Below are 14,140 nucleotides of genomic sequence, written 5' to 3' on the forward strand. Positions count from 1 at the left end.
AAAGTATAATATTTGTAGGAACTAAATATTTCCTATAATATTTTGTTCGAAAATATAAGTAATATTTGTATAGATAGAAAATATTTGGTTTTTCTTTTGTTACTTTTTAGGAAAAACTATGGTTGTAGAAATAAATGGTAGAAAAAAGTATAGTTATAAAAAAAGTTTAATAAAAAATTATTGTTGTAATTTATAAGATTTGTAGCAAAAGTAGCTTTGTTTAAAAATTTAGTAAAAAACAGTACAGTTGAAAAGAAAAAACTTTAATAAAAAATTATTGTTGCTTTTTTTTTTAGATTTGTAGAGGAAAAACTTGTTTTATTTAAAATTTAATAGAAATAAAGTATAGTTATAGAAAAACTTAATAGAAACTTATTATTATCAAGTTTTATTTAAAAATTTAATAGAAAAAACTAGTGATACAAGAATACAAAAATGTTAATAAAAAATTATTGTTGTCATATTTTAGTTTGAAGAGTGATAAATAGTTTTATTTAAAATTTTGTAGAAATAAAATATAGTTGTAAAACAGAATTTAATAGAAAACTATTGTTGTCATTTTTCAGTTCGTAGAAAAAAAAAGTTTTATTTAAAAAATTAATATAAAAAATTATAGTGATAGAAACTTATATAAAAATTTAGTTAGAAAAAGATTTTGTTTTTATGAGAAGCCTTGCAAATGGACGTCACCTATTTTGACACCCACATGAAAAGGTGGCACAGAACAGAGAGTAGTATCATCACGAAGTCTTTTTTATTGGCACCACCTACTGTCATGACAAGAATCGCCCATCTTCATAAATTGTTTCTTGACCAACCCAAAATGAAAAATAGTCTTGAAAAGAAAACTATAATGGTAAACAAAAAACCTCTCTTTCATTTCCCCCTACAGAACCAAGAATGAAGATTCTGCAGGGCTTAAACGAAGCCATAGACAAAAAGAAAACCATTGAAATAGGAAACATATAAAGATTGAAGTAAAATTCAACAACACAACAGAGAAAACCCTAATTCATCCGAAATCGATGACAGATACCGGAAAAGCAAAGCTTAAAAGTTTATTTTTTATAAAAAAAAGTCACCATCTCTTCTTCTTTCCCTTGGGTTTCTCTTCTTCTTCCTCGTCATCAAAACCGTCACTTTCATCGGAACCGTCGAACTCTTCGTCAAGATCGAACCCATCCTCGTCGTCAAAATCAGCACCACCATCATCATCGTCGTCGCCGCCGTCCTCCTCCTTCTCCTCGTTCCTTTTTGAGGCGCCACGTGGCGACCTCGCAGTGGCCATTTGCCTTGCGATCATGCCCGGGAACTGAACGGTGAAGGGTTTGAAGAGGGCGAGCGAGGGGGATTCGGGTCGGGCAAGCGGGAAAACGGGTCGGGTAAGCGGGACAACGGGTCGGGTCAGGGCCAGAGTGGGGTTGCGGAAGAAACGTAACGGAAGTTTGAGGTTTGGCTTTAGCTTCAGCAGCGTTCTTGTCGCCATTTTTGCGGTGAGTGATGTTTCTATGTGAAACTCTGTTTTCTGAGTGAAGGAATTGAAAGGTGGCTAGTTTGTTTGTATATAGAGGGAAGAAGGGGGGAGGGGTTTAGGGTTTTAGGAGTGTCGTGGCGCTGTGGTTGAAGGTTCTGGAGCTGGCCGGCTAGACCCTGAAAATTTGTATCCTTTGGAACGAATTCTCACTACGCACATGGGTGGTGACTTTTCTTGAAAATATTCTTTCCTGGAAATTAAAATTTTGCCATGGAGCATATACCGCAAAATCATGTTTCTGCAATTAATTTGTTTTTACTCTCAAAACATAAGACGGAATCATGATTCATTACATAACATAATATAATCATAATTTTGTTGGGTGTTTTTATTTTATTTTTATTTTTATTTTTATTTTTATTTTTTATTATCACATGAGCAGTTAATGTTGCTTGTTGTTGTTTTTTTTATGAATTTAATTAAGAATTCTTTGTTATATTACTAGACTTGAACTGTTTAACTAGTGGATAAAGAAAAAAGTTATAATCTGACCATAAAATAAATTGTAAAATATAAGTTCGTAAAAAACAATTATACATACAACATAACAAGTTAAATACATAATTAATACAAATGTCAACACAAATCAACCGCCTACTTGATCATTGCCCCCGCCCTCCCTCCTCTGTCTTCGTCCCCCAGAGTTGCACTTTGCTAAGCCTTCTTGTTTCATCACAAAAATAAAAATAGAATAATATTAATTTGCAAAAATTAAATTATTAATTATTAACAAAAATATTAATCAATAATTTTTAAAAATTCATAAAAAATTTAAATCTATACAAAAATGGGAATGTACATAAAAAAATACAATAAGAATACATTTTTGGTATGCATCTCAACAAAGACAACGAAAAAAGATAAAACAAAACAAAAATATATTTTTGGTAAGAACAAAAAACACACACAGTGAAAATACATTTTCATTGTGCATCTAAAAAGATAACAAAACAAAAATATATTTTGCTTGTGTTATGTGAATGGGAAAATTACCCTAAGAGGGAGAAGGAGAAGGGAAGGAGTCCACGTGGAGTAGGAAGAGGGAAGCACAAAAGGAACTGGCACAAAATGGGGTATGAAATTTTTTAAAATTAATATGTTATGTATTAAGGTCTTGACTTACTAGTTTAATGTAATTACAAAATTGTTACGTCACTGTGACATTTATTTATCTTGTCATGTTACATTTATATTATATACAAATTTTCTTTCTTTTGTATTTTCCGCTAACCTCAATCTTTATTTCCTTACATCTTTATTTTTATTGTTTTTAAAATCGTATTTGTAGTTTTAAATTGATAACATATTAAAGGTTAATAATTTGATATATTATTATTAAAAGAATGGAATAATCATTTATGTCTTCATGTCAATTTTCATTAAAAGTTTCACATCTGGTTCAAATTTGCCACTAAGGGCGAAAAAGAAAAAGACTTGAGGTCTAAGGAGCGCATTGCTCGAGCAGCCCTACATTAAGGATGCACTATTACAGAAATGGGTTTTTAAGTCGGTTTTTAAAGGCATTTTATGACGGTTTTTAATCGTCGTAGAACGCAGTGTCGTAAAATCAACGTATATTTATAACGACGGTTTTGTAACCGTCTTTGTATAGTCAATTTTTTAGGACGGTTATTCGAATAACCGTTTTAGTATGTGTTATTTATCAAAGACGATTTTTGACATAACCCGTCTTAATATAATAGACTTTTTACGACGGTTGTACGCATAACCGTCTTAGAAAGTCTTACATACACAAACTATACTAAGACGGTTAAAGAAAAACTGTCTTAGTATAATAGACTTTTTACGACGGTTATATATACAACCGTCTTAAAAAATTATAAATATACAGACTATACTAAGACGGTTATGGAAAAAATGTCTTAATATAGTCATCTTTCTAAGACGGTTGAACGCATAACCGTCGTAGAAGGTCCATTATACTAAGACGGTTTTCCCATAACCGTCTTAGTATGTCTAGTCTAATTTATTTATTTTTGTACCTTTTTCTGCTTGATTTTTATATAGTCTACATTTTTCCAACAATTTACATTATCATACAATAGAAGTTTCAACTAATTGACATTAGAATATGTAACATTGTTAGCATGGTAGAATATTTATGTAATAATGGTTCTTAGAATATTGACAATTAATTTGAAACTAACATACAAGTTTGTGATCTACAGGGCATCCTTAAATAAACTTAACTTTCCAGATGGAACATAATGCGTTTCAAGGCCAACATATATTGCACCTGAGGGAGTAGAAATCCTCTTTCCAATCAGTCCAAGATAAATACCTGAATTAAAAACAATATTTAAAGTAACATGAATCAGAATCCTTTTTCTCTAATTCTTATAAGAGTGAGAATGCATTTATGTTTTTAATAATTCATAGTATTTATTGTAAAATAATTAAAGATATTCTGATAAAAAAATAATTAATATATCAGAAACTTCAAAAAAGAGTCTTAAATTTAGGTTAGGGAAGTAGGTAGTATTTTCTTTCCCCAAATCCATCTTTGAGAAATTTAAAATACATGACTAAATGACTAACTCTCATGCTGTGAATCTAATTCAAATTTGAGAAATGCCTAGCATCACACTTCCAAATACATTATTTCCAACAAACTATTTACTATTAGTTGAAATTTATTGAAATTCACAAAATAATAAATTTCAACCAATAATTATGTGTTGAAAAGTACAATAATAAGTGTAAAGTGTATTGCTAACACAATTGCATGTACTCTGACAATTACTTAATATTATTGTGCCAAAAGGAGTCGAGTGTAGTCTATAAACTCTATTGAGAACAGGGAAAAGCAAAGAACAGAGCATGCAAGATGTGATAGATGGATGTGCTCACCATAGTCACCGTGGGAAAAAACTTTCAGACAAGACTTGCTAGACAAATGCCACAGTCGCACTATTTTGTCCATTGAAGATGAGCAAGCGCTGACCAAACAAAAAAACAAATGCATTGAAGATAAGCATATATATGGTTTAGTTTATATTTTTAAAACACACCGTATCATCATTACAAATGTTTCAATTTTAGATAGTCTCTAAATAACCATATAACCAATTCAATGACATCTTCGTAGCTTACAATAATATTTGTCAAAAATTTATTTTTCGCATTTAAATCACCCTGCACGATGCTTAGATCCAAATCCCAATACTAGAATATGAGGAGAACTTAGCAAATTAGAAACGGGTTAAAAAATATTTAAATTCAAAATAGTAAAAATTAATATAAATTAGAACAAGTATCTATTTTTTTATAATTTGTCTAATAATATATTTAGACCTACTACAATAAACTTGAGAAGAAACAGCAAATTCCTTTGCAAGGAAATCCTAGAATAACAATGAAACTCAGAAAATAAATAATTGTAGACCTACTACAATAAACTTAAGAAGAAATTGAAATTTTAACATCAATTTTCTAGGAATTAGAGAAAATCAATTCAGAAATCTTCTCACAGAACTTTATCTAGTTCTTAAAATTCATATGTTTATTACCTACTTACATTCATTTGTTGGGCAAAATGAAAGATTCACCGAGCAAATAAAGCTTTTGAAAAGTGGTGCTTCTAACTTCTATTTTCTAGGCTCCAAAACCTTGACCTTGAGCTACTCCAAATTCCTTTATATTAAAAAGACTTCAAACGTTAATAATTTAGCTTAAACTTTAAAAGACTAGTTAATTAAATTCCTAAATAGTTACATTCTAACTAAAAATGGGCCAAACATAGTTTTAAATTAAGGTTAAATGAAATAATTGATCTCATACATACCTAAAAAGGTAGACATAAAATGCAATAATCATACATCATGTTTTTTATACAACACATGTTCACCATTTTTTAAACAAAGCCTTAAAAATAAGAAATAAAAATAGAAATTTTTGTAATTATTTGTAAACAACAGAAACTGGAAAATAAACTAGCTTTGTTGGTGTCAATGGTAAACTCTCATTTTGATAAACTACATATGTTCACCAATTTCTATACAAGTCTTTAAAATAGGAGATAAAATAAAAATAATGTCATCTTTGTAATTATTTATAAAAACAAAAAATGCAAACAAAAATATTTTAAAAAATCAAATATGCTTGTAGCTACTAGATAAAGGCTCAATGGTTTTGTACAGTGTATACGAATTTCTAAGCAAATTTCATTCTACTATAACAATTTCAGTATTTCCTTCTGTTTACATCAGTATAATGCACCCTTGGGTCATTGCTTTGCCTTTTGGCATTTAATGGCCTCAATATTACCCGTGCCATATATATTATTTATTATATTTATTTTATTATTTATGTTAATATTATATTTAATTTTTATTACTATTAATATTATTTACTATTATATATAGATACAAAAAAATAAAATAGAAATGAAAGATATTTGATGAAGAGATACATAAATGAGTGAAAATAAATTAAAAAATATTATAATTTATTTCACAAGTCACACAAAGGTTCTGCAACGGCAATGGGACAATATGAAGTCTACAAAACTCAAGAAACTTAACTAATATATATATTTAACTAACTCACCCATACTAAACATGTGAGTATATGATCAAAAATGGTGAAGGGAAGTTTATAATTAGAACAAGATTTATATAAAACTAATTTTAATGGTTCATAATCAAACACACGGTGAGAGAAAAAAAAAGAGCTAAGAAATAATAAAATAATGGGATAGGTAAGAGAGATAAAAGAAAGAACCTGCGGTTTTTGTCTTTCTGCTTTGCTTTGGAAATACCACGCACTCGAGGGAAGTAGTAGCAGCAGCATAGCATATAGGGCTCGTAAGTGGAAAAACCAAAGCTTTTTAGATTTTACAATATTATCATAACTACTAGGAGTCTATAACAGTAGAGTGACATAGAATAATAGTATTATTATAGTCATTTGCTTTTTTTGAGTTGGTTTTGGACGAATGTGGTGTCTGAAACAATGCAATGCAAAGGACATAGGGATAGTGAGATTTTGATTCGACAGTGCAGCTCCATTGCAGCAGCTGCTTGAGAGGATTTTCTTGAGCCTGGGGCTGGGGACTGATTGACTAGATGAACTAAAAATCAAGGTTTATTGTAAACTCAACATATTTAAGGAGCTAAAAAGAAAATGAAGTAAAGGTGAAATGAAAGAAAATGTGAGTATATGTTGATTAATATACATTATGAAATAAGCATACATGTGAAGGTCTTCAATCAATCTAATAACATGAGATTTGATAGTGTAATTAGGAATGACATTTGCATGAGTAAGTCTCTGATGAGTTTTCGGACAAACATTCAGCCCATGATCAAGCCACTTTTGGATGGATTGCCTCTCATATGTTTGACATATGTTTGACCTGAAGCCACAATAACAGGATCCAACATGAGTTCCAATGATAAATGACAACGAAAGTATGGAGGGATTGTCAGACCCAAGTACCCAACGCAAAATCAATCATATAGGAAGCAACAAGGCAAAATCAATCATATAGGAAGCTCACCTTATATGTGGAGCAAATAAGATAGATATCAGGCTAGCTGTCATAAGCCAATGTCTGGAAATTCATATATACAAAAGAAAATAAAATAAATCTAAGCAAATCTCCTAACTAAATTTGTACAAGAAAAAAAAAAGAGGAAATAAGACATATGCGTTACCTGCCGTAGGGTCCTGGCAACTAGAGCCTCTATCACAGGACCTTTATCATCATTGAGTAGATGGACTTCATCAATAATTAAGAGCTTTACCACCATGGACAATGACATGTCACTGCTCTTGCGTGTAATGGCATCCCATTTCTCAGGCGGGGTCACTATCATCGGAATAGCAGACTGCAAATTAGGCACAAACTCTGGCCAAAAATTCTGCTTAACAAAATCAGCAGCATCACCACAAAAATGGTCCCAAAACTTCTCCTGAACCCTCTCTCCCTCATGTTCGCACTCACCACAAAAATGGTCCCAAAACCAATCTTAGTCACAACACCACCACCTGCAACTTATGGACCCTCTCCACCGCTCAACGCAGTTTCACCCCTCAGAACAGAAGAAAAACCCCAAACACAAACCCTAAACCCCCACCACCACCACTCAAAAAGCTAAAACCAAACAAAGCCCATCATCCACCACCAAAACGACACCGCAACAGCACGTGGAGCTAAAACCTGCAAATAAACCCACGCTCTGCAGCCGCTACGTTAAAACCTGCAAATACACAATGGAAAACGACACTAGTTTCCCTCTCATCCCCAACGTGTTCTCCGGCTTCAACTCCCTCGTGGCCTCCGCGGCATGTGGCTCCCTCTCCGTGGCACGTGTCTTAACGGGGCAGTTTAACCCCACTAATGGCATTGGCTTGGCCAACACTAGCTTAGCCTTCTTCGGGAATCGTCTCTTCGCGCTTGCCGAATCTGACCTCCCTTACGCCGTTAACGTAACCCCTGACGGCGACATCGACAGGCTCGGCCGTCACGACTTTGACGAAAAACTCACGTTCAGCATGACGGCGCACCCTAAGATAGACCTCGACACAGTGGAGTGCTTCGCCTTCCGTTACGGCCCCGTGCCATGAGTGGTGCTTGAGCGGCGTTGAGTTGGTGGCTGACTCGAAGAGTCAAAGGGAAAGCGCAACAAAGTAGAGGGAGAAATGGAAGAGATTTCAAAGGACACAAGCAGATTTGTGATTAGGGTAAAATTTGTGTCGCGACGACCTAGACTGGGAATCATGAGAAAGCTGTTGGTGCCAGCTGTGTAAAACACATTAAAACGAAGGCGGTTTTTTTAAAACCCGTCGTTATTATTATGTTGATAATTACAAATTTGCCACTAAAGCACATTCTAAGACGGTTAATAACAACCGTCTTAGAATGAACGTTGTAAAAAAATAATTTTCAAGTAACTTAATTACAAGTTTGCCACCGCGTCACATTCTAAGACGGTTCCAAATAACCATCTTAGAATGTGCGTCGTAAAATGCACCATTTGTAGTAGTGATGACAAGGTATCAGAGAAAATATTGAAGTTAAGAGGTTTGTGTGGTTCAACCTTAGAGAACGCTAGAGAAGAAAAATCAAGATTTTACTGTTAAAGTAGCGACACAACCTGTAATATATGAAATTTCTTACTTCTGCAAGTAAATTTTACTCGCCCAAAACTAACATGCATAGACCTTCCATCTTTCTTCTTGTGTTTAATGCATTATTGTTCTACACCTAAATATACTCCAATGTAAGTTCACTCATTTAGTCATAAAAGTGTTTGACTTTTCATCTTCTGCAAATTAACCTTTAAAAATGTGCATAACTATTTGGTAATGATACTGATAAATTCTAAGCCATTATATTACTAATTTAGTGTTATTGGAAACTCTTAACCGTTCAACTTTCCAATTGTTCTAGACTCATGACATTTTCATCTTTTTAACTAACAAGAATTCTCTCTCTCTCTCTCTCTCTATATATATATATATATATATATGAATGTCTCTCATTCATTATCTATTTGTTTAATAAATTTTGCACTATCTTCTATTTCATGTTATTCTTTCCTATAATCTTTCGTTGTTATATATGAATTATGCCTACAATTATTTGTGTCTAATCATAAATGTTATATTTTGCAAATGGAAGATTATCCATTGGTTGACAAGCATTGAGAATGCATAAATGACATCAAAAGACCTACTTTTCATTGTGAAATCACTACTACAAATAATGGCTTTAACATTGTTAAGTTAACATCAATTTTATGTAAAACCAATGTTAACCAAAACGTGGTGGCAATCTCATAAATAACATGAGTTTGTTAACATTGATTTTTCGTAAAATTGATGTTAACACGAGTTTGTTAACATTGGATTTTTAAAAAACCGATGTTATTGAAGAATGTAGAGAAAATTCAACATCGATTTTTTGAAAAACCAATGTTGAGTTTACTTCGTTAACATCAATTTTTTTTAAGAAAATGATTTTGTGAGATCTTTTAATCATTGTCTGGCACCGAAAACCCTAAAGTTCAGTAACTTTGAATCCTCTCACTCTCATCACTCCCACTCTCATTCTGACCACTCTTACTCGAACGCTTTGGCACTCTAATTTGCAACCTCTCGTGGCACTGTAACTCGGTCATCGATGGCATTGGAACCTCTCGAGGCATTGCAACAACACTGTCGACATTAGTCGTGACGCGCTGCAACCTCATTGTGACTCTTACGATGCTGCAACTATGTTTTCATGAAAGGTTAGGTTTCTTCTCCTTTGTTCGTGTTTTTGTACTTTGTTCTCCTTCTCGCACTACCATTTGAAGTCCTTCTTCCTTTCTCAGTCTCATAGGACCCTTTATCACATTTCCTTTGTCTTCATCCTTCTTCTTAGTCTGACAGGACACAATATAAAAGAAGTGAAGCCAGGTGTCATACCCTAATTTTGTCCAGGGACCATCCGTTGTTGGGATACGACCCTCGTTTGACCACTTCGAGGTACTTGGCACCCATCGTTAGGAAATTCGTGAAGTTCTGTGGCATGCCGGAAGTCAAAAGAAAGCATTGTAGTACAATCCGTGAAGTTCTGTGACATGCCGGGAATTAAAAGGAAGTATTAGTGCGCAATCCGTAAAGTTCCGTAACGTTCCGGAAGGAAAAAAAGGGATGATTACGTAATCCGTAAGGTTTCGTAACATTACGAAAAGAAAACAAGCATCGTTACGAAATTCATAAAGTTTCGTAACGTTACGAAAAAAATACCAAAAAAAGAGCAAGGGGTGTATTTAGTAAAAATGGGGGTGCAAATAACAACCAGGCCCACTTGGGCCTTCCAGAAAATTCCTCCAGAAGGTGGTTGCTTCTGGAGGAAGCAACCTAGCTCGCCTGAGTGAGTTGAGCTCGCCTGGGCGAGCTGGGTGGCAAGTTTCTCCCCTATTTTGCTATAAATAGGGGGAGAAGTGAAGGGAAAAAATGTTCAGCCCTCTTGGTAATTCGAGAATCACTTGAAATTAGTGAAAAAAATTGTTTCCGTGAAGAAAATCCAAGCCGAGGCGCTTCCGTAACGTTTCTGTAACGTTTCCGTGGGTGATTTCGCGAAGATTTTCAACCGTTCTTCAACGTTCTTCGTTCGTTCTTCATCGTTCTTCGGTCTTCAACCGGTAAGTTCCCGAAATCGAACTTTTTAATTCATTCTATGTACCCTTAGTGGTCCTCATTTGTTTTCACGTGCTTTTATTTTCATTTCATTTACTTTTCGTACACCCTTTTGACGTGCTTTAGTCATTTTCTTAAGTCATTCTCTAGCCTAATCAAAAAATAAAATAAATTTCCACCAATCATTTGAATTGTAATATCCGTTAATTTCAGTTAAAATGAAATCCGACCGTTCGGTCATGTCATAACCACGTTGGAAATCAAAAAGAGGTAAAATAATAATATAATAATCAAAAATATCTTTTAGTAAAATAAAACAAAAAAAAAATCAATCGGACGTTTCTCTTTGGGATTTTTCTTTCTTAATCGAATCGACTAATAACCAAAGTGAAACTAAGGCTAAAATCAATTCATAAACCAAACTTTTGTCATCGCCTAAAAGAGCCATCATTTTCAAAGGTTCAACGCCTTGAAATGGTCTTTTCCGCTTTTATGGGTTAAGTGTAGAGTTCTAAAAAGCCTAAAACCAATATGTAACTTTGTTATCTCTTTCAAAAATAAAGAAATAATTAATGGTCCAATTTCTTAATGTTTTTTTTCTCACTTTTCAAAAGAATCGAAAGATTATCTAATGGTCCAAAATGACCTTTCATTCAATAAAAACATATCTTGCAAAAAAGGATAAAAATAACTTAACCAAAACGCTTTGTTCACAAAAGAACTACGTAGGTCTGATTTTCTCATCACAATTGAGGAATACGTAGGAGAAAAGGGAAACGCCCCTTGTCGACCACAAAAAGATAAAAACATAAAAAGGCATAAAAAAGACATAAGAACGTAAAAAGGGAAAAGAATATAAATTGAAGTCATATTTGCACATTTGATTAAAGGTTGCCGTCTTGTGTGACGGACACGTGGGGTGCTAATACCTTCCCCGTGCGTAAATACAACTCCCGAACCTTTCACTTAAAGTTCGTAGACCACGTGTTTTCCGGTTTTTTTGACGTTTTCCTCGAATAAACGTTGGTGGCGACTCCGCGCGTATTCCTTTCTTGGAACACGCACCTATGAGTCACGCGTCGCCCTCCCGCCGAAGGGTAGGTTGCGACAGTTGGCGACTCCACTGGGGACTATTTTTTGAGAGTTAGGCCATTTAATCTTGTGCAATGTTTTATCATGACATCCTCCTTTGTTGGTTTCCCTTTATTTTTCTTATGTTCTTGTGTATATAACTCTTTGATGCTTTTAGTGCGTTTTTAAAATGTATGCATGAGGTAAATATTTATTCATTTGATGCACACAAACACCAACACTATTTGCACACACGGTGAGTTGAAAAAGGGCCCTATACCCGGGTTCGTGGGAACATAAGGAGTGGAGGTGAATCTGTGATCATGCTAGGTCTCCGACTTGCTTGATTACAGTGAACCCTCATCTAGAGTTTTTCTCTTTGAAAACATATTGTTGCTAGTAGTCCCTACTGCTGCAGTATGTTCTTCGAAGAGGATGATATCTCTAGAGACCATCAAGAGAGATATGACCACCTTGGGGATTATCACTAAAAACCTTTTTAGCTCTCTCCCATATATGTCCCTTAAATAGGGGCACGGAGCAAACACGCTGTGTGCCATTTTTTCCACTGCCATGCATAAGTGTCATGTACCCTTTTGCTTATATTTGTTTGTGAATATTGTCATACTATGTACATCCCCGTATTGTACCTTTCGCATATGCATCATGTGTGTGGTCCGTCTTAATCCCCTCTCTTGGGCAAACCAACGGAGGGTCCGTGTCACCTTCTTAAATACATACGTTGGGCACTTTGCTACCCCAAGACGTTGTATCTAAGAAGGAGACAATTTCCCAAGCTCCCGTATTCATAAATTGCATCTGTGTCATGTGCATTCCTTCATGCATTCATCCATTCCACCCATGATAGATGTCAGAGTTTTGATTCGCACCGGGTTTTTATTTCACTTTAGTAAACATGGGGACAAATCAAACTAGCAAAAGGTTTTATCAAGTCAAGATTAAGGGCCTAGATATCACTAGCATTAAGGAGTTGGGGCGGTTGATGGGACCTCTCCAAATGCAAGCCTTCCGCAAGGCGTACGGAAAGATCTTAGATTTGACCATAGCAGAGATATCCACAGAAGCCATTGTATCACTCACCCAATACTATGACCAGCCCTTGAGATGCTTCACGTTTGGAGACTTCCAATTAGTACCGACCGTTGAAGAATTTGAGGAGATTCTAGGATGTCCTCTTGGGGGAAGGAAACCATATCTTTTCTCCGGGTTTCTTCCCTCCTTGAGAAAAATTGCAATTGTGGTCAGGGATTCGGCGAGAGGATTGGACCGCGTAAAGCAAACTCGAAACGGCATAGTGGGCCTACCACGGAAGTACTTAGAAGGCAAGGCGAGAGATATGGCGAATCAAGAGGAGTGGGTCCCGTTTATGGATGTATTAGCATTGCTAATCTTTGGGGTTGTCCTCTTTCCAAATGTGGATGGTTTGGTGGACCTAGCTGCAATCGATGCTTTCCTTGCATATCACAATAGCAAAAAGAGCCCGGTGGTAGCTGTCTTGGCGGACTTATTTGACACATTTGACCGAAGGTGCGAAAAGAGTAGTGCACGGATCATCTGTTGTTTACCCGCTCTTTGTGTATGGTTGGTTTCGCACTTATTCCAACAAGACATAAGGCATCCATGTCCGCTCCGAAGCCATCGCTCGTGTGTCGAAAAAAAAGAGTAGATTGGGACCAACACTTGGCTGGGATAGGAGGCAGAACAGTCAACTGGTTTCCACGATGGAAAGAAGGAAAGGGCGGAGTTCTCTTCTCATGTGGGGGCTACCCAAACATCCCATTGATAGGAACGAGGGGTTGCATTAACTACAATCCCGCACTTGCTATAAGATAGTTAGGGTACCCCATGAGGGGAGCACCGACGGAAGAAAGCCTGTCTCCTTTCCTTGTGAGAGATTTTGGCGCGCAAAATTTCAAGGTTATACAAAGAGTCCATAAGGCGTGGGAAAGCCCGTTAAGGAAAGATAAAGAACTTAGGGGAATTCGTAATGACATCATTGGTGGTTATCATGAATGGCTGAAAGTTCGTACACGAGGTTTAGATTGGCTCGCCAAGTTAAATATTATCAACGAAGAGAACTTCGAAGCTCCGGAAGAGGATGAAGAAGTCCGAGCTCTGAAAACCGAACTAGGAAAAGCGAGACTTGTCAAAGAAAAATTCAAGTTGGTTGCTACTGACGTCCGGAAAGAGTGTGTTGGGTTACGAGAAGAAAATGTAGCTACCACAAAAGCCCTTGAACAAGAAACCAAGAGGGCTCGCAAGGAAGAGCATGGCCATAACAAATTCCGTGGAGCGTTGTGGGGGCAGCAACAGTGATCTCAAGCTTCGAAGGGAAGAGAGAGACCGATCACGAGCGCATAT

General features: G+C 35.4%; 1 protein-coding gene and 1 long non-coding RNA gene across 2 annotated transcripts; both read right to left on the reverse strand.

Annotated features, from left to right (window-relative positions):
* Positions 1-1,078: 1,078 nt before the first annotated feature.
* On the reverse strand, positions 1,079-2,119 carry LOC100784408 (protein rpi-1). The gene has a single exon (XM_003541086.5). It carries the CDS (start codon positions 1,484-1,486, stop codon positions 1,079-1,081), a length of 408 nt encoding a protein of 135 aa, XP_003541134.1. The 5' UTR covers positions 1,487-2,119.
* A 1,505-nt stretch (positions 2,120-3,624) lies between these two features.
* Positions 3,625-5,189, reverse strand: LOC106795400 (uncharacterized). Its single transcript, XR_001383838.2, has 3 exons — positions 5,073-5,189; positions 4,406-4,494; positions 3,625-3,836 (listed from the first exon to the last, which is right to left on the reverse strand). It is a non-coding gene; the product is annotated as an uncharacterized lncRNA (long non-coding RNA).
* Between the last annotated feature and the right edge of the window lie 8,951 nt (positions 5,190-14,140).

This window comes from Glycine max, chromosome 12 (assembly GCF_000004515.6).
Source record: "Glycine max cultivar Williams 82 chromosome 12, Glycine_max_v4.0, whole genome shotgun sequence".
In the NCBI taxonomy this organism is placed as follows: domain Eukaryota; kingdom Viridiplantae; phylum Streptophyta; class Magnoliopsida; order Fabales; family Fabaceae; genus Glycine; species Glycine max.

Excerpts from the sequence above, each read along its gene's own strand:
- LOC100784408 (XM_003541086.5), bottom strand. The coding sequence starts at position 1,486 with ATGGCGACAAGAACGCTGCTGAAGCTAAAGCCAAACCTCAAACTTCCG.